This window comes from Ictalurus furcatus, chromosome 27 (genome assembly GCF_023375685.1).
Source record: "Ictalurus furcatus strain D&B chromosome 27, Billie_1.0, whole genome shotgun sequence".
Lineage (NCBI taxonomy): Eukaryota > Metazoa > Chordata > Actinopteri > Siluriformes > Ictaluridae > Ictalurus > Ictalurus furcatus.
The window spans coordinates 2,791,980-2,815,258 of record NC_071281.1 but is presented as its reverse complement, the minus strand read 5'-3'; the positions used below and the strand labels follow the sequence as shown (position 1 = coordinate 2,815,258).

The 23,279-nt window shown below is 41.8% G+C and overlaps 2 protein-coding genes across 5 annotated transcripts in view; one reads left to right on the top strand and one right to left on the bottom strand.

Moving 5' to 3' along the window:
• Nucleotides 1-1,838, bottom strand: part of add3a (adducin 3 (gamma) a) — a 71,064-nt gene extending 69,226 nt beyond the window's left edge. For both annotated transcript variants that reach the window (XM_053616496.1, XM_053616499.1), the window contains exon 1: nucleotides 1,707-1,838. The gene's annotated coding sequence lies outside the window, so the exon portion shown is untranslated. The remainder of the gene's footprint in view (nucleotides 1-1,706) is intronic.
• A 4,806-nt stretch (nucleotides 1,839-6,644) lies between these two features.
• On the top strand, nucleotides 6,645-22,294 carry cusr (Copper-only SOD repeat protein). 3 transcript variants are annotated; one of them, XM_053616989.1, is made up of 10 exons: nucleotides 7,141-7,379; nucleotides 8,977-11,059; nucleotides 12,537-12,636; nucleotides 15,975-16,052; nucleotides 16,896-17,000; nucleotides 17,491-17,623; nucleotides 18,201-18,315; nucleotides 18,725-18,849; nucleotides 21,091-21,174; nucleotides 22,033-22,294. In XM_053616989.1, exons 1-10 carry the CDS (start codon nucleotides 7,148-7,150, stop codon nucleotides 22,137-22,139), a joined length of 3,162 nt encoding a protein of 1,053 aa, XP_053472964.1. In that variant the 5' UTR covers nucleotides 7,141-7,147; the 3' UTR covers nucleotides 22,140-22,294. The 3 variants fall into 3 exon arrangements, 2 of the variants coding, with proteins under 2 accessions (XP_053472965.1, XP_053472964.1); XM_053616990.1 differs by lacking the exon at nucleotides 16,896-17,000 and having other exon boundaries at nucleotides 7,139-7,379; XR_008384912.1 differs by lacking the exons at nucleotides 21,091-21,174; nucleotides 22,033-22,294 and having other exon boundaries at nucleotides 6,645-7,379; nucleotides 17,861-18,315; nucleotides 18,725-18,750.
• The last annotated feature ends 985 nt before the right edge of the window (nucleotides 22,295-23,279 follow it).

Genomic DNA, 23,279 nt, shown 5'->3' with positions numbered 1-23,279 from the left:
AGAGTCTCCGTGGGACAAGGAGAGAGAGAGAGAGAGAGAGAGAGAGAGAGAGAGAGAGAGAGAGAGACTCTGTGAGAGAGAGAGAGACTCCGTGGGACAAGGAGAGAGAGACTCCGTGGGACAAGGAGAGAGAGACTCCGTGGGACAAGGAGAGAGAGACTCCGTGGGACAAGGAGAGAGAGACTCCGTCGGACAAGGAGAGAGAGACTCCGTGGGACAAGGAGAGGGAGAGAGAGAGACTCCGTGGGACAAGGAGAGGGAGAGAGAGAGAGAGAGAGAGAGAGAGTCCATGGGACAAGGGGAGAGAGAGAGAGAGAGAGAGAGAGAGAGAGAGAGAGAGTCCATGGGACAAGGGGAGAGAGAGAGAGAGAGAGAGAGAGAGAGAGAGAGAGAGAGAGAGAGTGGGACAAGGACAGAGGGAGACTCTGTGGGACAGAGAAGGGGCAGCTAGAGAAAGAGACTCTGTAGGAAGAGAAGGGGAAAGGGATAGCATGAGAGAGAGAGAGACACTCTGTGGGACAGAGAGGGAGAAAGAGAGACCCTGTAGGACAGAAAAGTGGAGAGGGCCAGCATGAGAGACAGCATGAGAGACAGCATGAGAGAGAGAGAGAGAGACTCTGTGGGACAGACAGGGAGAGAAAGAGACTCCATGGGACAGAAAAGGGGCAAGAGACAGCATGAGAGAGAGAGAGAGATAGACAAGAGAAAGTGAGAAGCAGAGATTCAGAGGAGTAGGAGCGAAACTACAAGATGGAGAGACTCCGAAAGGAAAAAAAGAGTCAGGTTGACTTTAAAGTAGTGTTTCACTCTCAAGCCAAACTATTATCTCAGAATGGCTCTCGTCCAACTATGATTCATGGGGTTGTTTTTGGGGGAGTTTTATTTTTTTTTTTCCTGCAGCAAGATGAGAGCGAGAACGTGATCAGGAGACACCTCACCCCACCCACCCCATCCCACCTAAATTAATAAATACTCTCACTAACCTGAAGAAAGAACCACTGCACATGTTCTACCACATCGTTTCAGGGTTCGATTTCAATACTACTGACTGATAAAATGTAAACTTGGCAAAACTAACAAACCAACCATGCTGAAATAAAGGCAGGCGGCACATCAAATACGCATCGACTCACTGAGTGTTTATTAGACGATCTGACCAACTCTTACTTTTAGGATACACACGATTTAAAATAATAATAATAATAAATAGTTAATGAATCAAATACACACCACAAGACGTTAAGACTACAAATGATTCAGTTCATGGATGCCGAATTAGATTAAGATTTAATTCCTAATTCGCTAAATTACAAGTAAATACAAGGCAAGCGTGATTAAAACACGTAGACAAACGGGGGATATGACCAATCTGGCAACCCTGTGTACAAACTTGTTTGTAAACAGTCAACACTGACGATGAATCCATTCTCAGTCTCGGGTTGAATCGACACAGCACTGAAAAGTGCTACAGCGTATGCGCAAAAAGTGCGCAGATGCGCGCGATGCGATTTTCACTCGTAGCCATGGCGACCCCGCGAGAGAGTTCTCTTCCACGCGCTACACTGAATCACGAACGCATTCGGAAACACAAAGCGCCTTGAGAACAAAGTGAAACTTTAATAACTGTCGGTTGTAGAATGTGGATCCGGATCCGAAACTGCGAGCTTTAGCCGCAAGAAGAAACAGAAAAAAAACAGCGCGATTACCTTGACACGCGCTTTGCGAGCCTCGCGCGACGCTTTCAAACCCAAGCTGCTCTTCTCATTCAATCCCGCGCGCACAGTCCGAGCGAGTGCTGCTGCGCCGCGCGAGATCGTCCTGTAACTCCAAAGCTGCTGCGTTGAACTCGCGCAAACTCTCGCGATAACTCGTTCATACGCCGCGCGGCAGGCGTCACTATTTGGCAGGAAGCACAGACCCGAGTTTTTCAACGAAGGGAGCAAAATATAGCAGGAGTCGAAACTAATGGAATGGTTGTGCTCGAAATCGACTCGAAACACTCATCTCTTGTATTTTTTTACCCTAACCCTGTGCGAATAATAAACTTTGAAATGTTAAACAGAATGTAATATTTTTTTAAATATATTAAAGGGAATTTTTTTTGTAAATATATTAAAGGTGGCCAGATATGTCGTGTTTTATTTTAGACATGCAGTATACTGTACGTTCATTATTCATTTATTTATCATCTTCATGAAGCGTTTTTTAATCCTGTTCAGGGTGTCCGTGGATCCGGAGCCTTTTCCCCCGTGACCGGCGCACACCTCTACACACTCTTTCGCTAATCGGGCTAATAGCCAATCGAATTGCCAATCCACCTACTGGCATGTTTTTGGAAGGTGGAGGAAACCGGAGAACCCCGAGCAAACCCATGGGAGAACACGAGACGCTCTGCACAGGCGTTAACTAAGGCTCACGATTGAACCTGGAGCTATAAGGCGACACGGCTACCCGCTGAGCCACCACGCCGCCCTTTATGTCTATGAAAATCAACATTGGTTGAGTTTAAAAAATGCTTAATCGCTTTAGACGTTAGACTGCGTTGTGATGGAACAAATCGAACATGTAATAGACGGACCCCTTTTTCTCCTAGCGTCTATAACGTAAATGATAACAACGACTAACTTGTCTCGCAGACATTCCACAACTTTAAATGTAACTATAAACGTATATAAAGCATGCGTCATTCATTTAAAAAAAAACAAATTGGAGGAAACGCCATCATTAGCAAACTGTTGTGGTGTAAGAGGAATAAAACACCCCGGGGACTTGCTGTTATAGGAAAACAATCAACTTGGTGATGAACTCCGCTTCATCACACCACGCTTTCGTTGATCACTTTCCTATAACAGCACCACAACGATCACACTACAGCTAGAAACGGTGCGATTTGACAGCAGTTTTCGAACGCTGCGGTCAAGACGACCCGAACGTTTCTGTGGGCTGTGAGCTAGTAAAACCGTATTGAGAGACAGGCTGAACGCCCTGAGAAAAGCATCCGGCCCATTTAATACAGGGCGGATGTAAACAATACTGCAGGCTATATCTCATTAAAAACAAACTACTACGATGCACATGACTAACTGATTCATTAAACTCAGCACACGTGTCTGTTTGGCCTGTAAACTAACACATAAATGCACAGACGTGACTTACATGCTGGGCTTATTAGGATGTTGGCATTCTTGCACTTATATATATATGTGTGTGTGTGTACTTTTTAATGTATGCAGTATGCAAAAGTAAACATAATCCATCAATGGGAGTTCTATTCAACTGTTGGGAGAAAAAAAAATCATTTCACAGCACATTTGTAACAGATATTTATTTATTACCATTAACATACTTAACACTTCTTGTAATACACTTCAATTGTATTGCATTAAACAAATATCGTTCGAAATTGCATGTATCTGTTTAATTATTTCAAATAATAATTATTTAAAAATAGAAATGAATTAGAGATTAGAGATTAGACATTCGTGTTCACTTTATTGTGCTTTGTAGTCTGTAACTGGCGTTAAATCGCGTTTTATATGTTCCACCTAGTGGACACTTCAGGAACTACATGTAAGTTTCCAAATGTCGACTAGAGGGCGCCCGAGCCCTTTAAGGTTTAATAGTGAACGTACAGGAATTTTTATCTTAAAATTAAAAATGTGTTTGTTGTGGTGTGTACCTACAGCTCAAGTGTATACAGTTAGTTAATAGTGACAAGTAAAGCCAAAAAGTTTTGAATTAACAGTAAAAAAAAAAAAAAATCTTAAAATTACCCTTGAGATCCTTTTTTGTTTTGTAAAAATTATTATAATTCAAAGCCGTCCAAAGACAGGAAGTACAAGTGAAATTTTATTAAGAGCTCATTAGAGAGAAGCTTGCTTACCTGTATAGTACATACCCTGACAGGAGGAGCAAACCCGGCATTACACAACCATTTTACACTGCCATTTTAAGTCGTTATGTGTCACGTTTTCATTCATCTTCAGTAAGCACTTTATCCTGGTCAGGGTGGTGGTGGTGGTGGTGGATTCGGAGCCTATCCTGGGTGCACTGTGGATTGAACTCCAAGGTTTTTTTTTTTTAAGTTTAGGTTAGGTTCAACTTTACTGACATTGTCAGAGTACAAGTACAGAGGCAATGAAATGCAGTTAGCATCCGACCAGTTGTGCAAATAGTAAATGAGTTAAATGAAATAAATAAGGTTATGGTGTGATGAGTTAAGATAACAAATGATGCATACCAGTGATACAAATGGTTACATGCCATAAATAGTAATTGTAGTGCAATAGGTTGATAGTATAACCGGTACACAGGTAGAGGTAAACAGCATGACGCATGTGATATGATACAGTAGGTACATACAGTGGATTAGAGTAAATGTAGATGTGTAAATAACAGTCTGATATAAATAACTGTAGTGTGACAGAATGTTCAAGTACTTACAAATAACTGCAGATAATGTATGATGCAGTATAGTATGGTGTTTCATGCTGATGTTTAGGTGTTAAGTCGAGGCTGATAGTCAATGCTTAGAATGCTTAGAGTTCAGCATTAGTATCCTACAGCTGAAGGGGAAAAAATCTGTTCGTGAGTCATTTTGTGCGACAACGCAGACTTCTGTGGCGTTTTCCTGATGGGAGACGTACAAACAGTCCATGGTGGGGACGAGAGGTGTCCTTGATAATACGTCTCGCTCTCCGCTTAAAAACGTCCGTAATGTTGGGCCGCTGAGTACAAATGATGTGTTGGGAAGTTTTCACTAACCGTTGTAGTGCCTTCTGGTCATGTAATGTGCAGTTGTTGTACCACTCCGTGATGCAGTTTGTGAGGATGCTTTCAATGGTACATTGATAGAAGTTCACCGTCACCTGAAGAGCAAGTTGAGCTTTCCTCAGTCTCCTCGGAAGGTACAGGCGCTGTTGCGCCTTTTTGAGGCGAGAGGAGGGGTTGAGGCTCCAGGAAAGATCAGCAGACATGTGGACAGCCAGAAACTTTAAGCTAGAGACCCGCTCTACCTCAGTCCCATTAATGAAGATAGGGGTGTGTTAGGATTTCCGTTAGTCCACAATCAGTTCTTTGGTTTTCTGGGTGTTGAGCTCAGGGTTGTTTTTGCCACCCCATGTTAGCAGATGCTGAATCTCTTCCCTGTAGGCCGTCTCATCATCAGCTCTGATCAGGCCAACCAACGTTACGCGAACTTGATTATAGAGTTGGAGCTGTGCACAGATACGCAATCAGAGGTGAAGAAGGAGTAGAGGAGCGGACTCGGCATGCAGCCTTGTGGTACTCCGGTGTTTAGTATGATGGTGGTGGAGGAGTTGTTGCCAAGTCTAACAGACTGTTGGTCAAAAAGTCCAGAGTCCAGTTGCAGAGGGCTGTACTGACACCAAGACTGGAGAGTTTGGAGATCAGCTTAGATGGAATGACAGTGTTAAACGCAGAGCTAAAGTCAATGAATAGCATCCTCACATAGTAGTTGCTATTTTCCAGATGAGTCAGGGCAGAGTGAAGGACTGAGGTAATGGCGTCCTCTGCTGACCTGCTGTGACGATAAGCGGCACAATAATGGTGGTTTTGAAGGAGGTAGGGATAACTGCTTGGATCAACGCTAAGTTGAATTTGTCTATGAAAATGCCGGCTAGTTGCTCCGCACATGCACTGAGCACGTGGGAGGTGGGAGGAAACCTGAAAACGGGTAGGAAACTTGAAACTCCGCACAGACAGAAACCCGAGCTCAGGACTGAACCGGGATTCTTTGTGAAACATAATCCATGGAAAATTCTTCCTGTCGGTAGTGAGCTAATGAGCTACTCTATCTTTTACACAACACTGAAGGTGTGGAAATGCGAGCAAATGCAACTGCAGTCTGAACAGATGGTTTAAAAATGCGATAGAGATCAGGTTTATCCTGCTGTGTGAATGAAACCCTCACCACAGTACGTGAGGAGATGGTGTGACTTTAACTCTGAGCAGCTTGAGCAGGTTGTGGTGTGGTGTGTAACGAGTTTATCTTTGAGGAGCACGAAATGTCAAGTTTCTCCTGCAATCCAACAGGGCATTATTCTGTATGTGTGTGTGTGTGTGTGTGTGTGTGTGTGTGTGTCTGTCTGTCTATCTGTCTGTCTTGCTCCCACTTTGTTGCTTTCTTCCTCTTGCTCTCTGTGTCTGTCTGTCTGTCTTTGTTTCTCCTCCTGTGTGTCTCTGTCTGTCTCTCTCTCCATGTCTGTCTGTCTCACTTTGTTTCTTCTTCTGTCTGTCTGCCTGTCTGTCTCTCTCTGTGTCTGTCTGTCTCTCTTTGTTTCTTCTTCTGTCTGTCTGTCTCTCTCTCTGTGTCTGTCTCTCTTTGTTTCTCCTTCTGTGTGTGTGTCTGTCTGTCTGTCTCTCTCTCTGTATCTGTCTCTCTTTGTTTCTCCTTCTGTGTGTGTGTCTGTCTGTCTGTCTGTCTCTCTCTCTCTCTTTGTTTCTACTTCTGTATGTGTCTCTCTCTGTTTGTCTGTCTGTCTCTCTTTGTTTCTCCTTCTGTGTGTGTCTCTCTCTCTCTCTGTCTGTCTGTCTCTCTTTGTTTCTCCTTCTGTGTGTGCCTGTCTCTCTCTCTGCATGTTTGTCTCAATATCTGTGTCTCTGTCTATCTCTCTCTCACTCCTTGTCTCTCTGTTCCTCCTTCTCTCCCTGTGCCCTTCTGTCTCTCTCTCTCTCTCTCTCTCTCTCACTCTCTCAGGTGGTCGCTGCCTCTCGTGAGCGTAATCAGAGACTGAAATAACTCCCCTGAAGAGCCTGTGACCGAAGAGCTGAAGTGGTGCCTCTTTCCAAAAATAGAGCTGATTGACCGTTACACTTTAATTACGAAGAAAAAAGAAAAAGAAAAGAATTTGAGTTATTTTTGTAATCTGGTGTTGAATGTCCCCATCAGAGGTCATCCCCAGCAGTTCATCATTCCTGGAGGAAGAACAAAATTCTAGTCACCACAGATGAGAATAGTAAGACTTCATATGCTGAGAGAGAGAGAGAGAGAGAGAGAGAGAGAGAGAGAGAGAGTGTTAGTGTGTGTGTGTGTGTGTGTGTGTGTGTGTGTGTGTGGTACTTAGGTCCTGCCCCCATCCCCACCTCCAAACACCACTTTATTTTTCTACAAGAAATTGAGGAAATTATGTCTGAGAACACACACACACACACACACACACACACACACACATATACACATGTACACATTCACTCATCAGGGGGTGTCCCTGCTGAAAATCTGCACTCATCTTTCTCTCTTATACCATCCCTTTCACACACACCTATCCTCACACTCAGAGACACACACACACACACACACTCACACACAGCTGCCAACATGTGCCTTTCAGCAGTTTTCCTCCTGCTGACGCTGTGCGGTGAGTATTCTGTCTTGTTTTTCCTGTTCAGTTGTTTATTAGACACATACTTTAGCATGATTTGGAGTGTGTCTGGTTGAAATTGATAAGTGGTGTGTGTGTGTGTGTGTGTGTGTGTTCAAATGAATAACTGAATTTGTTTGATTCAGACATAAAGATGAGTTTGTGATCTTTTTTTTTTTACTCTTCTTTAGCGTAACAATTTTTTTTAAAAAGGGGGAGCGGGGTGCATGGACTTTGCTCTTGTTATCATTGTCTGGTAAATAATTTGTACAGGTTGTTAAATAAGTTTCCAGTTTCAGGATGGAACGATAAAAGTGATGAATTTAAGCTAGAATTTGCAGAAGTACCTTTAAAGTACCTTTAAATCACCTTTAAATCCCAGGTCCAGGTATGTTCCTTACATTGTAGTTATGTTTTTTAGTTGAAAAGATACATATTAAACATAGAAAGTTTAACACTGTTTAGCTAAATTTTAGCAGGGAATGCCTAACAAATCTTAAAATACACTCAGAAAGAAATAGTAACGGTACCGCTTTAGTCACAAGGAAAGGTACGGCTTAGATCCCTTTTTTTCTGAGTGCCTACTTCATAGGATGTCTCTGCAAGGTCTAGTTAAGTACCCTTATCGTCTGCCTAGAAATTTGCATATCGTTAATTACGTTTCAAAGCTACACTACCTACTACTAAAAATATATGCACTAAAGGTACTAAAGGTGTACGCTTAATGGCACACCACAGCGACTAGAAAAAGTAACCTTTTTTATGTTTTATGTCAACAGCTAATTTTATTAGTATTTTTATCATTAAAAGTATGACTGTGCTTGTAATAATGCTGTAAATACCATTTTAAGGTGGAGTATTAGGAAGAGTCTGCCTTAAAAGGGCAAGTGTGTTTTTAAGATTCGAAAAGTGTTTGCTTATGAGTAATCTCAGGTGATGTTGTTGCAAGTGCCTAAAGTGTAAAAGATATGTAACCTGGTTACCCATGACGTACAAACCTCGCTTTCTTCCTTTGACACTTCAGCACCTAATGTTTCACGCATGATTGAATATCCGCTGTATCCCTTTATTCTGGTTTGTTGTGGTTGATGTGAAACTGTACCTTTTGTTCTTGACCTCTTCCGAAGAACACCTTTATACCTTATTAATCAGGGCAAAAAAAGTAGAACGTGGCTGTGTTTCTTTATGAACGACGTATGGTATGCGTTATATGGTATACAGGATGCACACTTTATTCTTCTCTTATTTGCTCGTGGGTTGGGATGAGAGAGGGTCTTTGGTGTGGCATCAATAGAATCTTTCAAAAACACCATAATAAGCATGTTGTAAGACTGCACCCACTAAAACGTACAATTTGCTTTCTTACCACGTGCTCTTTTAGTAAACTGGAGTTTTAAATATAGGCAGTCGGGACTCTTTTTTTTTCTTCCAATGCTTGGGACTTAGCGTTTTATTACTGAGCGCTGGAAAGGATATGTACACCTTCAGGAGTATATAAACAACGTGTGTAATACTAGAGTGTTTAGTAAACACCAAACAATGTTATTAGTAAAAACATTGCTCATGCAACTTCATTTTCCGTCTCCATTTTCAGGTTCTTCTGTTGGTCAGTATCTGTCCAGGTTCAACATGGCGGGAGTCACCGGTTCGGTCCGGTTTGACTCCATGCAACAGACAGCCACTGTAAACCTCAGTGGTACCGGCGTAGAAACATGTGGCTCCTTCAATCTGACGCTCACCGAGTTTCCTGTAATGTACGGTCACGTGGCCCAGCCCTGTGAGAAAGCCCACATAGGAGCTCGTGTGTTCACGCTGTCTATTAACACTTCTGTTTCTTTAGTGAACATCTCCGGTATGCTCCATCAAACCCCCAATCTGGAAGCACGCTCTTTATTGGTAGAGACATGTAATGGCACGAAGGCTTGTGCAGGTGTCATAGCAGAGTCAAAGGTCAGCACTTGGCAGGCTCGGTTCTTTAGTATCGTGGCTGGGAACATCTACCTCCGGCAGATATTGGGGCAACCGAGCGCCACACTTCTTTCCAACCTGGTCGATCTGAATCAGAATAGCTCCTCTTTCGTGAACGTGAACGTTTTTCTATCTCGGAGTTCTGCTGCTAGCTGTGAAGCATTGCTGGGCAGCCTGAACCTAAACAGTTTGATAAAGTTGGGCCAGCTGATGGTAGGCACTCCTAGTGAACCTGTCAAATCCCGTTTAGAGATCCCATCTCTTGATGCTGGATTTCGCTTTGCTCTATTCAATCTCAGCTCAGAGTATACATGTGCTGAGATCCGAACCTTAGAACCGAAGGAGGTCAGTGCTCTGATAGACATGAGAGGGGTCAAAGGTTATATCACCTTTCGCCAGCCGTCTCCCTTTGAACTTACTACTCTCTCTGTGAACCTCACCAATCTGAACAGAAGGGTTGGGCCGTACCACGTTCATCTGTTTCCCACCCCAGAGATGAGGTCACCCCCTGAAAGCACCTGCAGCAATGATAATGTTGGGGGCCACTGGAATCCCTTTAATGTGGACACTCAGCCATCTGTTTATCCCCCACCCCCTGGCTCAACCCATGACCACTATGAAACTGGAGACCTCAGTTCCCGACATGGATCGTTAAGTAATGAAGATGACATCCAGGCAAGCTTCACCGACTGGAATCTGCCACTCTTTGGACAGAATAGCATTGTTGGTCGTTCTGTGGTTCTGCACCAGCCTGACGGTAAGAGGTTTATCTGCTCAAGCATTGGCTACCCTGGGGAAGTGATCACAGCCCAGGCCATCTTCCAGAGCCCAGTGGTGGGTACTATCGTGTTCACTCAGTTGAAAGGAAACCCTTGCTCTGATGTCTCAGTGTTCCTGGACTTGTCTTACGGACGACTGAATACTCCTGCAACTCAGAAACACCACTGGCACATTCATACCTACCCCATCAGCACCGAGAGAGACAGTGATGAGGGTTGCTGTAGATCCACTGGGGGACACTGGAACCCTTACAACATCGACACCAGTGCAAGCAGCTATAAGGTAAACTGTGGACCAGAATGTCCTTTTGCTTGTGAGATTGGAGACCTGTCCAGCAAACACAAGATGCTGAATTTGTCACCAAATGTAGGGAAACTACCTAGCAAGAACTTCTTCACAGATACTACAGCCTGGGTGTCTGGACTGAGCAGCATGATTGGTCGGTCTGTAGTGATTCATGGCCCTGACGAGGCTGGCCATCGCATTGCTTGTGCCAACATCACACTCCTGCGCTTCCCCTCGGCTCAGACCGGATCCTGGCAAGGGTCAGGGTCATCTGGGGGAAATGTCCACTTCTTCCAGCTCTCTCCCCAGGGTCCAACCAACATCCATGTCTCTCTCACTCGTCTGGAGGCCAAAGCTGGTGGATACCATGTCCATCTGCTCCCAGTAAAAAGTGGACCAGCGGCCTGCTCCAACGAGAATGTCATGGGCCACTTCAACCCATATGGCGTGAATGTCTCGACGTCTCCAGCACCGGGGAACGGCACAGTGGATCAGTATGAGATTGGCGATATCAGCGGGAAGTTTGGGAGTCTAGCTGATCAGAACCAATTCGAGAAACATTACGAGGACAGTAACATGCCACTGAGTGGACCCAACAGCATCATAGGACGGTCGGTGGTTATCCACTACAGGAATGGATCAAGGTTAGTTTAGTTTTAATGCTATTACTCATGGGACACAATATTTTCAACTGAATCTGCAAATCTGTTTGGTAATGAGTGCAGCACTCCATTTTTATGAGCCAGTTTTTCTTCAAAACCTTAAAAGCAGAACAAAGAATTAGTGCAGAAAAAATGTACTCGTAGGTGGACTGGCTACTCCAAATTATCCCTGGTGCTCTGCAATGGACACCTATCCAGAGTGTATTCTCACTATTGGATAGGCTCCGGATCTACCACTGGATAAAGTGTGGGATAAAGTGCTTACTGAAGATTAATTCATGAGTGTATAAAGATGAATAAATGAGTGTATGAATAATCCTGAAGCGCTTTTGCAGAACTGAATCTAACATCTGGGGTTTCAGCTTTAATTGTGGGAAGGTGTTTTGGTTTGCTGGTCTTTGGGCAGATTAACCTTTTAAATGCCTATATAATTCCTATTCATAATGTCATTTAGTCTTGGGTTATGTACATAGAAAAATACTTTTCTAGAGCATAAAAAAAAAAAAGAAGTCAAATCTATGTTAAGTTCCTGTCCGATACCAGTCACAGAACCAGAATTTGGACCCTGCAACGGCTGATTCCTCTCGTCCGAGCTCGGGAAGACGTTCACACAGACACCATCGTTCGGTTAAAGCTGCTTAGTTTTAATATCCAGAAAGCGTAGTGTATATACACACACAGAAATATTGATAAAGAATGATAAACGTCAACTGGAACAGGTCACAGATAAAATCAGAACATCTATTACGTAAGGTCGAGTGATATAAGAACTAAAGACGTCTAGTCTACCAGAGGCAAAGAAGAAGAAGAACCAAGAGAAATTGAAGACGACATGTGGGGCGATTAGGAATGCTCAAAACAACACATTCCAGGAACACAAAACAATTCTGTTCTGGTATTTCGTCACACTAGAGACCTTCAGAATTGAGACACAGAGATCATGCCATGAAACTTATCAGTCTATTACTTACTTTTTTCTGAAAAACACACAAACACACACCTCATATAAGCTTACCTGAGTGCAATTTGAAAACCATTATGAGGTCAGAGATCTAAATAGGACTCCGAACCTTATCTGTTGTGTAAGAATGAAAATAAATGAAGCGAGCTTGAAGCCAAATTTAAGTTCAGTAGTTCACCTTCAGTACAAAGATTCTAAATATGCTGGTAATAGGTCATTAGCAGTGCACTCAAAAATACCTACATATCGTATGAAATGTGCACATCTCAATTGCGTATAACTGCAGAAACCATTTTTAGTGATACATCGGTACACTTCTCGCTTCAACAATGTTATATGAATAACATTGAATAACAAAACAGGAACTGGTGAATCCTGTGGGCGCTTATGGTATATGGTACAGAGACTGCATAGAACAAGTCATAAAGTAAAAAAAAAAAAAAGTCAAATCATTTATGCTTGGGACCAGAAACATGTTTGTGTTTAAATATCCTGCAGGATGCAGTGTGCTAATATCTCAGCCATGGACTCCTCTGACGGGCACTGGATCATCGCCAAGGCCGTTTTCAACAGCCGTGTGAAGGGCACAGTAGTCCTGGTAATGTCTTTTTTTTTTCTAGTTAAATCTAAAACCACTCTGAGATAAACAATATAAATCTAATAAATGAGTTCAAATCCCGGCACTGTCAAGCTGCCACTGTTGGGCCCTTGAGACCCGTTGAGTGCTTGGCACAATTTTAAGTCGGTTTAGATAAAAACATCAGACTAAGCATAAGGATAAAGGATAAGTTAAGGATAGGCTAGCCGTTCAAGGAATAAAATCAGACTCGACTCGACATCTCTGAACGCATACCTCACTGCACATGCAGTGTAACAGAGAATCCAGCTGGCACACGTGACCCTTTCGCCCTCGTCCAGATAAAGAGGATAAAGAGGGGGGTGGCTCTTTAAATCTGCCACAAAAAGATGACACTGTCTTCTTTCTCTCCATTCTGTGGAGTGGAGGATGAGCAAGAAGAGGAGAGAAGAAGAGAAGGACTGGAGATGAGAGGAGATGTAAATATTAGACTACATGTGATTTCAGAAATTAATACGCCACTCCTACTGTATTTAACGATCATTAACACTGAATACGCCGTTTCCCCAGGGTGACCTTTAAGAAAGCAGAAGTACATATTTAGCTGCAGTTGCGATCAAAATTATTCAACCCCCACTGCCAATCTGGTTTACTGTCAAAATGTACAGACTTTCTGCTGTTTGCAATGAAAAAATCAAACAAAATCGATTGAAATAGTTCAACACGACGAACCCTTCAAGTGGTTTCCCCAAATTCAACTGAAAATGCAACTTATAATAATTTCTCCAGTCTCAAAATGATTCAACCCCTTCATGGTGAGCATCTTTAGTACATAGTAGAGCTCCTTTTGCTGTTATGACCTGCTGCAAACGAGATGCAGAGCTTCTGCAGCGTTCCTGAGGAATCTTCTCCCGTTCCTCATGAGCAATGGCCTCCAGTTCAGTAATATTCTTGGGTTTGTGTGCTGCAACCGCCTTCTTCAAATCTCACCGGAGATTTTCTATGGGGTTCACGTCAGGTGACTGTGACGGCCCTGTAGAATCTTCCAGTACTTCTTCTGCAACCAAGCCTTCGTGGAATTTGAGGTATGCTTGGGATCGTTGTCCTGTTGGAAGGTCCGATGACGCCCAAGCTTCAGCTTCCTTACAGACGGCATGATGTTTTCTCCTAGGATTTCCTGATACTTCAATGAATCCATCTCACCTTCCACACGCTGCAGGTTTCCAGTGCCAGAGGATGCAAAGCAGCCGCAGAGCATGACCGAGCCACCACCATGCTCGACTGCGGACAGAGTGTTCTTTCTTCATTCTTCTTCCATTGTGCTGAAAATTTCCAGTTTTGTTTCATCGCTCCACAGAACAGAATCCCCAAACTTCTGTGGATTATTTATATGATTTTGAGCGACTTTTCTTGTGCTTTTGGGTCAGTAGTGGTGAACGTCTTGGAGTTCTGGCATGGAAACCTTCTGCATTTAATACGTACCTTACCGTGCTCATTGAAACCTCAGTGCCTGTTACACCAAGTCTTGATGCAGGTCTTTTGCAGTCACTCGAGGGTTTTTCACAACCTGCCGTCTCACAAATCTGCTTGCTTCTTTTTTCTTCCCTGTCCAGGTACTTCACCCATTTTCTACCCCTAGCCAGCTCAGGTATTTCATGTGTTCCAGCTCAAGCACACCTGATGCAACTAATGATGCCCTTGATTAGCTGCATCGGGTGTGCTTGAGACAACACCTGTTTTGCATATTTGTGCTGTTGTGAGGGATTCTATTCAGGGGGGTGAATCATTTTGAGACTGGGGAAATCATTAAAAGTTGCATTTTCAGTTGAATTTGGGGAATCCACTCGAAGCATTCATTGTGTTGAACTATTTCAATCGCTTTTGTTTGATTTGTTCATCGCAAGCAGCTGAAAGTCTGTAACTTTTGACCTGATTTGAATCATTTTGATCGCAACTCTATTAGTTAAACATTATTAACATTGTGATGTTTTTAACAAATAATTGATTCATGGAACGTCATATATTTAGATTAGTGTTGCAATATTAGCTAACATTCTGTACAGCTGTTCCCTGTAACAAGTCAAATAGTGCTTTCTAATTCAACCTGTCACTAATTTGAAAAATAGCACCACTATATAGTGTATAGTATAAGCAACAGCGACAATAATTATACATGTAAATTTCTGTAATATGTGTTTAATTTTTTTTTTAAAGAAAAAAGTCTAGTCCAAAAATGCACTTATGCACTTAATTTTTCTACTTCTGCTTAAAGTCATTGTGCCATTTCTGTATTTACAATTGCACACTACAAAGTTAAGCCTTGAACTATTTTTTACTTTATGGAACTCTTTCTCCACTGTCTTCTTGCATCATTTTTGGTTTTACCCACTAAAGTTGACACATCCGGTACAAAAATTACCTTGTGTAAGTTTGCACTCTCTGGTTTTTGTTTTTTTTTATCATTTGCTCTGCTTGCTTTTGATGTTTTTTTTATATTGCCTGTTTTACATTTCCTTTAATGATTTTGTATTGTTTGCTCGACAGCCCTAGCCTTAGCAAAATGAACTTAATTCAAAAGGTAACACATGTATATCACTATATAACACATATTGTATATTAATTGTTGTCTCTTTACAACTAACGCGTGATACTGCCTCCAAAACATACGCTAAAATATTTACACTGGGAAAGTTACTCGTATTCAGAGACGGGTTACACACCTGCTTAAGTTGGATTTTCTGGGCTGAACGTTGTGTGAGAACGTCAAAAGTCGTGTGAGAGTTTTCACCGCATTTTGCGACAGGACACGAGCACACACGGCAGTTTTACGTTTTACGGCGAACAAGAGAGCTCGGTTGTGTCCCAAATCGCATACTTTCCTACTATAGGCCTGTAGTGGGGAAAAATACATGTATCTCTGCTACTATATAGACGGTAACTACGTGATTTGGGACGCAGCCCACGGCTTCAAGCAGTTGTCTATTAGCACGTATAGCATGACAAATAATTAACCGCACTTAAAGCGTTCGTAAAAAAAATAAATAAAAACACCCAAAACTGTATACGGTACCATAACGAAGACGAACTGTATGTTGATAGGTGAAATTCTGGAGGGACGTCGGACGGCGGTGACGTAATGACGCGGGCTGTTAATCTAATTATGTTCTAAAACATGTAAAACGGGAACATGGCAGGAGTATTCTAAAAGCGACTCGTGTAAACACCTTAATCACATTATTATCTTACTCAGAGTAAGGTCAATAATTAGATTACTGCTGTCCATGTAAACGTAGTCAGTGTTTAGTAGTAGCAAAATTTTGGATTATTTAGTCCTAAATGCTTTCTGTACATGTAATCAGTCCCAACAGTGTTTTCCTGATGGCAGCTTCAGTGACACGACCCTGCTGGTGGACCTCAGAGCGTCTAACACTGTTAATGTGAGTACCACGTTTCACTGTATAACTAGCTACACGAGTTATAGTAAGTTATGTTTGGCAAATTATAACTAACCAGTCAGCATAGATAGTGGTCAGTGATGGATATTTTATGCTACTGGCTGGGTTTAAATCCCAGAATTGCCGTATTTCTACTGTTGGACTGAATTCCGCTTCACTTATAAGATCATTCAAATCAAAATATCCTTTTAAACATTTTTCTGCCTATTAGTATCACTATTCGCAACAGCTAAATAGCCCACTTGTTTTGAATTCATTGATGTAGCTGTCGGTTTTCTTGTGTCCTTTTTGTGGTTGCGTAAGCTCATGTAATAACTGCATTGAAAATGGCATGCTTGAAAATCAACCATTTTCAAGGGTATCTGATTTGTTAAAGTCTTTTCCCCATCATCTTCTTGCTTCATCTGCGTTTACTAGAACTGGTACAGTACACTGTATTTCTACTGTTGGGATGTTGAGCAAGATGATAAACCATCAACTGCTCAGTTGTGTGCTTGGAATTTCCGTCTCACTTTTACCTTGCGCTCTTTAGCTCAGTTTAGAGCAACTGTTTCAACTGTATCCCTAAGTCAGTCCCCAATTAATAACTTTACTTTTAAGTTTGTTTGGCTAATGGTTTTAACCATCTGAAAGGTGAGCCAGAATCCAATCCAAGACCCAAAGCTGAGCACTTAAGTGTTAAGGATCTTGCTCAAGAGTCCAACTGTGACGCTTTGGTCATCTTTGTATTTGATCTACCACGAAAACATCTACCAAAACTACTGAAATATCACATTCTATCAAATATCAAAATAATATTTTATTACTGTATGATCTTTGGTCCAGGTCAAAAACGCTTCCTGGTACATAACCGAAAGTCCGTTCAGTGGACTGGTGGCTGAATGTCCAGGAAATGGAAGAACTTATAACCCTTTCAACATGACAGCTCAGGTGAGACCTGATTTTATATTTTGGTATATGAAACCAAAAACAAGTACAATATTACATGTACCACTAGTTTGGTCTCCTTTTCCTAAAAAAAAAAAAAAAAAAAAAAATCAACAATTCACCAGCCTACTGATTGCACCAACTAACCAACTTCAATGCTCCTTGGCGTACAAGCCTCCGGAACGGTACTGGATGGATAAGCACTGTTCTTCCAAAAGATATTGGTGTCTAACACGGCGCTCCAAAATCTCCCATCGGTATTCTATTGGGTTGAGATCTGGTCAGTGTGAAGGTCTTAACATATGATATACATCATGTTTATCCCCATTAAACCATACAGTGAGCCCTCATGGTGCCCTTGTAGATAGGGGCGGGGACATCCTGGAAGACATCACACCCATTTTCCATCCAAGTTCTAAACCCGAGGTTTAAATACTTTATACAGTATATTCATATTATTGTCTTTTTCTTTTTCGCCCCTCTCTTAACCCAGAGCTCCAACTGTTCCCCACTCACCTATTTGGCGTGCGAGGTTGGAGATCTGACCAGCAAACTCGGCTCCGTCAGTTTAACACAAAGGCAGCTCTTTACAGATGCGCATCTTCAGCTGGCTGGAGACTACACAGGTACATCGTCACATTGTGTAATTTCTCGACTGAAACCAAAATGTGTGTAAAAAAGTGAATTCAGCTGCTAGACAAGTATGTAATGAGGCCTTTCCTATTAATTACGTAAAGCAATGAAACACTTGTTAGTGAAAAAGAATCAATGATGGGATGGGGTACTGAAGGTACTGTACGTGGAGGTACTGAACTGCCTCAAAGTTGATTATTTTCCTATAATACACTCCGTGTACATTTTAGAAAGGATAACACCAAGGGCGTTAATGTAAACCTGTGAGTGGAAGCTGCACTACGGTCAGAGCTGCTGATCCAGAACATGAATCAATCACCTTCTGTCTGATCCGAATCCAGAATTCAACGCTGTTTCTCATATCGAGTGATGCATGATAAAATACCTGAAGGATGCTTTATTCATCCTTTAAAGTACTCCAGTACCAAGATTTTTAGAAACTCATCTTGGATGGATTATTCTGAATGGTGTTACGTGACGGGAGTCGACTCTCACTGATCACCTAAATGAGAGCTGACTCAAAGAGCCGACGTGAACAAACGAAAACCCTTTTGCTGTTTGTTTCGTCAGTCGTTTACAGAACGCTAGTCCTGAGGGCAGGAAACGAGACCATCGATTGTGCGGACATCGTCCCTGTGTCACCATCGGCGCAGCAAATCTTCCCGAACATAAAATCCTTCAGCAGGTATGTCTGACGCAGCCTTAGCTTCCTCTCTCCGATCCAGTGCAGATCGTTGTGAGCTAGCAGAAACTAGAAAAACGAGAGACACAAGCATGAACCTGTACCTGATAGCGGACACCGTGTTGCGTATTTCTAATCTTCGCCACGTACGGATGATGGGAAAATGAGTAAAAATGTGATGTGGTCATAGTTTTGACTTGTAAAAAGTGCAGAACTCAACGGTCTGTTACATTTAGCATAGATAAATAATAACTAACAATACACATTCGCGGGGTTATATGAGAAAATGAGCAATTCAACATCAACACTGCTTTTAAAAGGCGCCGGTGTGTTAGGAAGAAGGTCAAACCATTGGCGCCAAACGTGTTGTGGAATATATTTGTGTAAAATATGTGTTTTGTATTGTCGTCAGTTATGATTTCCGTAAAAGGGTGGCAGACGTTCTGGAGGTCCAAGTGTCCCGGGTGTCCATCTTACCCGGTGCCCTCTCACCCATTGCAGGAGGGAAGTGCCAGCAAGTCACCTTTCTTGTGTCAGGTAAGAAAATGTTCACGTTTATCATTTAATGCTCGTCCAATTTAGTTAAAAAAAACAACATGGCGCCTTGCATGAGTATTCACCCGCCGTGACACTTTTCTGCATTTTGTAACGTTACAACTTGGAACTGAAATAGACTGTCATTGTACATCATGAATCTACACAACATGGCCTATAATATCAAAATACTGTATGATATTCAAAGACACTATCTGAATGTAGTCAACTTGTGTGCGATTAAAGATGTCATTTCTGATGGCAACACAACTGGGTTAGGGATTCCACAGCAAAGGGGGTGAATACTTATGCAATCCCAACTTTTACTTTTCTTATTTGTAAATAATTTTGCACAATATATTGTCTGCCTCCCCCATTTCAATATTCTGGGCTATTTTGTGTAGATTTGGGACATGTGATCCTAAAATCAGGGTTGCCAGGGTGTGGGTTTTACACCAAATTTGGTAATTGGAACATGGTTGCAGGGTGGAAGAACAAGACTGCCAATGTCTTGTATTTGAAGCGAAAAATCTAAATGATGTCTAATTAATTTCCACAAAATAGGCTATAGCACACAAAGGGAAAGCGCAGGCATATCTAGGACGTACAGATCCATTTTTCCGTTGTAATGGGAACTAAACGCTAGCGCTCTAATTTGAATCAAAGACTGTACATAGTTTTGTTAAGTGTTATTTTTCACAAAAAAAAAAAGTCATGAGGGGAAAAAGGCGGATGTTCAGTCATTTACTTGTGTTTATATAAAACCAATGAATGAACAAACTTCATCTATATAGCCACTGTTTTGTCATATATTGGTGAAATTTTTAGGAGGATAATTTTAGTGCGGTATTTGAGATCTAACTGTTTTTTTGGGTATTTTTTTTTTTCTCGAGTTTTGCTGAGAACTGGAAAACCCAACCCTAATGAAGTCCATTTCAGTTCCAGGTTGTAGCGCTATAAAATGTAGACAAGTTCAAAGGGGGGTGAATACTTATGCAAGCCACTGTTAAGATTCCTTTACGGTTCTGCACTAGTGATTAGAACGTCCTTCAGCAAGGCTGTATGTAAACATGATGCGGTTAAGCGGTTTGGGTTATGAGCTAGTGACCGCCTGAGAGCCACTGCTAGACCCTTGGACTTAATTTCTGAACTATTTCTTTAAAGTACACAACAAAATACAACAAGGATCAGCGAACGTCGCATGACTCGGCAGTTTCTACCTTCGTTGTCATATTTTTGGAACGCTCGGGGTCGTGAATTGTCTTGTGGATACTCAGGTTCCCTGATTCCTTGGCGTAATAATACAAATATCTTTTTCCAGACATATTTAGATCCCTGTTTTCAGTCTTCCTGAGCTCTCTGTCTATACAATGAACAATTCAGTCCTTTCAAAGCGCACACACAGAAAAGGAAAATTAGAATGTAATCCGAAGCTTGGCTCGAGTGTGTGAGAGCGTCCGGCCTCACAGTCCGTTCTGAAAGGGGCGAGGGGTGGTTCGCGGAGCACTGATTATATATAGCGTCTGTTTTTTTTTATGCTCATCCATAGTCTGGTTAGAGAACTTTTATTTTTTTTCCCCTTCAGCTCCGCTGATGAAAGTACACAAAAGACTTGCAAACTTATGTCACGTTGAGATAAGGCCCCAAAGAACTTGTAGCTAGTAGCTAGTATGTTGTAGCTAGTAGCTCACTAAATAACACAAGCTAGCTATTTTGCTTCAATGCCTTTAAATGTAAATTGTATTTTTTTAAAAAATATATAGTGGATTTACCATAATTTCTCTGGCGATCTCAAGCCTGATTCCCTGAGAGTAGGGGTGGAGCTGTTCTAGCTGGGGGGTGGGGCAAATTTCTAGACCAGGAGAAAAAAAATCCAGAAACTAGCCATATTTGTAGTAATTACTGAGAACTTCACTTTTTTCTTTATGTTTTTAGCTTAAGTCAAATTCTTTCGATGCTCAAACCAGCTATAAATTTATAGTATGTAGGTACTAAGTTATTAAGTACTTAATACATAGTACTTTATATTAAGTACATAATATCTGAAAAGCTGCAGCACTGTATATGTAGCCGACTAGTCCGACTGTGACAATTGTAGAACGAAAGCTAGCTAATTAACACACCAGCTAGGTTGTTAGCTAGCTACAGTACATGGTTCGAAGATATTTGATGGCAATTCCTGTCTAAAACTTAGCTACAATGTGGTGACAAATCCATGTAATGTCTTTGAACATTGACTCACAGGTGACATGAGTTTGAAGAAGCTATCTGCTGTGAAGGACAGCGGGATGATGGGCATGTACAGGCAGACTGAATGGTGTATGAAAAGTAAGTCTCACCTGACCTTCACTCCATGTCCAAATATGTTCCTTTAATCCGTTATATGATATATGAGGAATAAAACGCTTGGGGATGTGCTATAACCTGTGGAGTTTTATTCTTCTTCTACCACAGCAAGATGCAAAATTAGCTAACTTGCTTGGGAACTTAGCTAGTCACTTGGCATCAGACTTTTACTGTTGTTGGGATAATGTTAGCGAACTAGTTATGAGGAACTCCTCATTTTCAGTACTTTCAACGTTATGAGGTAATATAATTATAACCTACTAGCGAGCATTAGTCGGTGCTATGTCAGCTTATTCTTCAATACAAGATTCTCGGATATCTATTTATAAAGTATAGCCAAGTTAATATCTTAGAGACTGATTTGGTTGAAACATTGCTAATGATGCAAGCACAAATAAATATGCTGTGTTTTGCATGCAACGCCACCGTTGCATCATAAACCAAGATCTCAGATCAAACATTAAACGATTACACATAAGCTGTCACATGAACAAGTGTTCTCTAATTCATTTTAAGAACTTAAGCCATTTCCCATTGCAAAATCCATAACACAGAAATGGATTAGTGTAACAAAATACAGTATGTTTGTGACTTGTATGTTGTATGTTGTGTGGCACACTATGTATGTTGTGTGGCACACTAATCGCTAGGCATTACTCAAGGTGTAAGAGACGCATTGTGAAGAAATTCTTTGGAGCTTTTTGAACGTGCCTTTGGTTTTCTGGACATAATATTTGGAAAGGACATTTATTGGTAATAACGTACACTTACCGAAACGCTAGTGGAAATGTTTTTGACAGGAGAAGCACCACAATTATCGACTCCTCCGTGTTCTTTTAGGTGGCGTACCTGGTCTTGGGTCTTCACATACCGGAACCGTCCACGTCTTCTCCCTGGCCGCCGTTTACCTTCTCCACTCTCTCATTCTGTACTGGACATCAGAGTGAGATCAGCGGTGCTGAATTTATCCCCAGAGCTGCACGGAGGCTGCTTAACTCCATAAAACTTGGTGTGAATGAACTGTCTCGATGGTCAACGTGCTCAAACCACTTTGAATCAACTGCTGTAAAATGATACTAGATAAAAATGTTGTTTTACGATCCTTCGTTTTACTATTACTGTCTGAAGAGTACTTAGAACTTGAAGGCAATTCATTTTCTATTTACGTTATATTGTTCGCTAATTTGATACTGCCAAGTGATTTATGCCCATGTGTTCACTGTATATCTGGTGAAAATGACTTACTGTGTATTTGTATTTTTAATGCTCGCATGATTGTAGATATCGCATCCACCAGATCCTAAATGTCCTAGTATATGCTTTGTCGCCCTCATTTGCGTTTCGAATGAAATGAGCGCGTATTGAATGAAGTAGAGTCGGATTGAGCTTGCTCTGTACGTCCTCGGACATGTTGCGCAGTTTCCATTTAAGTTCCATGTTGGTGAGAGCAATTAAATCGCTACTAGGATGGTCTTGAAATTTGTGAAATTTAGCATTTTTTTTGTTGCTTGTATATAGTACATATTGGTGCTTATCAATGCATCGAAATAAATAAATAAACAGCCAGATAGATAGATATATAAGTGGGTGGGCCTAATTGTGAATAAACCTTGCGTACGTCTGACACCTATATTACACATGCTTCACACATATATAAGATCCACTGTCCCCATTTTCATTGTTGACATGAAAAATCTTACAAATTCCTGCCCTCTACTGCCCCCTAGTGCACAGGTTCCCAAGCCTGGTCCTGGAATACAGGACAGGACAAGTGGTCCTACACATTTTAGTGTTTTCCCTTCTTCCTACACATTTGATTCAACTAATCAACTAATTAAGAGCCCTTCCTGAGTTGAACTGGCTGTGTTAGAGCATTGAAAACACTAAAATACACAGGACATGGTGGTCTCCAGGACCAGGGTTGGAAACTTGAGCCACTTGCACAGTGGCATGTCTGTTCAGGTGTTTCGGGCTCGGAGTCTCAGACAGAGTGATGTCAGTTAAGTGTGCTCGTTAGAATATTAGGCCACGCCCATTACGACCCTTCCCAGATCAATTCCTAAACGTCACTTTCGAGAGTTGCTTAG